Consider the following 2,708-nt stretch of genomic DNA (forward strand, 5'->3'; position numbering starts at 1 on the left):
TTAAAAAAAGTCAAGTCATACTAATCGGGAGTGTTAATGCATAAATTAGCTACCAAGTAAACAACTTCTAAGATAGCCAAAATGGATGCAAATGAGCAAATTGAGTGGAGCAGAATCACTCTCATCCTTGCAAACTTGAGTCATGCGATTGATTTCCACAATAACTTACGTGTACTGCATGTTTGATAAGATTTATGAGGATGATTCATGAAGCTCATCATAAAAAGTGGAATAGAAGCATATTTCAGCCTTATAATAACACCATGCAGCTTGAAACTTGTTCTACGCACTCACATAGTAATATCAACTTTCAACATTGAAAAAAATAAATCATTTAAATAAACATGTCTTGAAATTCATCTGGTAACATCCCCATGCAAAAAAAACCTAACAGAAGTTTACCTTGTAAGAATTTAGGGGGACTAAAAAAGAATTCAAGTTACCATAAGCTAAAGGAAATTATATTATAGTTAATTTTGCTGAAACACAATAAGCTATATAGTAGCATACCTAGCTTCTGGTTCTGAGAACCTCCTATCATGTTGTCTTTGTCGAAGGACATGCAGGTCACCACCGGGACAATACTCCATAACTAAACATAAGAGGTTGTCTGTTGTAAAATTTGAAAATAATGTTGGAAGAAATGGATGATCAAGCATTTGTAGAATATCTCTTTCAGTTTGTGCACGCAAGATCTTCTTTCTACCGATCAAGGATTCAGTATCCATCACTTTAAGGGCAAAAAAGCATCCGGATTCAATTAGCTCAGCAAGATAGACAGTTCCAATGTCTCCACATCCAAGCTTTTTTATTAGTTTGAAGTTCCTTATATCCAAGCCTCCATGTTGATTCAAAACATGGTGTATAGCTGTCCATCTTACATCCTTAGACATGTGAGGACGAGCCACACTAGAGCCACTATTGTTGCTCTCATCACTATTACTTGTACTGCTGCTGTTTTCACCAAGGCTACTTATTGAGCATTGTGACCAATTTCCCTTCTCTTTTGACCTTGAGTATTTGGTCAGTTTAGCAGCAGTGGCACTTTTGAAGCTAAAACTAGTTGGACTGCAATGATTCTCACAGGCTACATTGTCCTGGTTTCTGGCTCCAACTGTAACAGCCTGCTTCACAGTACCTGATGATGCAGAAATAGGCTTCACACACCTATTAGAATTTGCAGATGGCTGCACTGTTTCCTGCATACCCTTCTTAGAGAGAAAATTGTTTCCGACTGTTGTTTTGGTTATTTGAGGACTTATGATGCTAGGCACATTCAGCGCACTTCCTTCATCAAGATCAGACAAGCAAGCTTTGTTGTATGCTTTTCTTGCTATATCTGTATCTGATGTCCCAGACGAGCGACCCCAGTTTTTTGGTGTTGATGCAGCACTATGTGGAGCAGAAACCGCTTTTGAGAGAGAAGCTATGACATGCCGGATTCTTTTTTTAGTTAAATTTTCGTTTAAAGCAGCTTTACTTGGAGAAGAAATAGATTCCATACGAGAAATCTCTACATGACATGTACCGCAAACCTGAGTTCCTTCATGAGACAAATTTAGAAAAGTACTTCTAGGAGCAATAGATACATCAGATAAATTCCTTTTCCGTTCACCAACAGAAAGACCACATTCATTCTCCTCCGCAACCATTGATGTATACAACTTTTTAATTGTGGAAGCATCGGAGACACCAGATAAGCTGATTGGTTTTGACCACCTCTTCATTGCAGCCTGTTCTGATGCCTGCGTAATGCATAATCTTCTTAAAGCTTGTTTCATTGTTACAGATTCAGAAATTGCTATTCCTGATGCTTGTGATGCACTAACTCGAATAGCTTCCCTAGATATTTCCCTGTTCCGTATTTCTCCGAGAACCTGACGTGAAAAGCTCAGCAGCTTGGGTGATAATCGAAGATCAATTGATTCAATGACCTGATTAAGGTCATCCTGAGAATGTAAAGCATGAGAATTATTTTCTCCTTCTCTTAGCTTAATTCGCGGTAGCTTTGGCCTATTAGGATGATTCCAAAAGTTGAACTCCTCCCCAGATTCAATGATCTCAGAAGTACCGCCAGAGAAACCCATTTGGATTCCAATAAATATCAATGCTAGAACATAGCAATAACTAACTATCTTATAAAAGGATCTGGCGTATGTAAATAACCATAGACAACCAAACCAGAACTTTAGAGACAACCACCTCTAAGCGTTCTAATTCCAAGATTCAATGTCATTAATGGGTAATGCTACTCGTCCAAACGAACAAGAACAAGCAAATCTGGCCAAAAAAATTAATTAGTTAATGAAAAAAGCACGAAGAATTGAGGCCACTTTTACAACGCCGCCCCCTCCCCCGGGAAAAGGAAAAACAAAAGACAACAAGAACAACAACATTATTGAACTTCGAATAGTTTCATGCTACCACACAAACACCAGAAATGCCAAAATTAGGATAGTAAACTGTTCAAATGAAAGGAGGGTATCAAATTGGGCATTACATCTTAAGATTGCAGCTTATGTCAATTAACAAAGCTAAAGCATTAAAACTACACAAAATAAATTAAGTTAAAGGTTCTAGTAAAACCTACCTGCCATACGTATTTGTTAGAAGCTATATTAGAAAATAATTTATTATAGTGAGAAGTTATAAGGAATAAATTATTTCCTTGAATTGGATTTATTTTCTTTCTTATTTTATGTTGTTTC

General features: G+C 37.1%; 1 protein-coding gene across 1 annotated transcript; it reads right to left on the bottom strand.

Moving 5' to 3' along the window:
* Positions 1-510: 510 nt before the first annotated feature.
* Positions 511-2,256, bottom strand: LOC110039231 (serine/threonine-protein kinase KIPK2-like; the record flags this gene model as incomplete). Its single annotated transcript, XM_020744228.1, has 1 exon — positions 511-2,256. A coding segment is annotated over exon 1 (1,577 nt), but the record flags the coding sequence as incomplete, so codon positions are not given.
* Between the last annotated feature and the right edge of the window lie 452 nt (positions 2,257-2,708).

This window comes from Phalaenopsis equestris, unplaced genomic scaffold (genome assembly GCF_001263595.1).
Source record: "Phalaenopsis equestris unplaced genomic scaffold, ASM126359v1 Scaffold235881, whole genome shotgun sequence".
In the NCBI taxonomy this organism is placed as follows: Eukaryota; Viridiplantae; Streptophyta; class Magnoliopsida; order Asparagales; family Orchidaceae; genus Phalaenopsis; species Phalaenopsis equestris.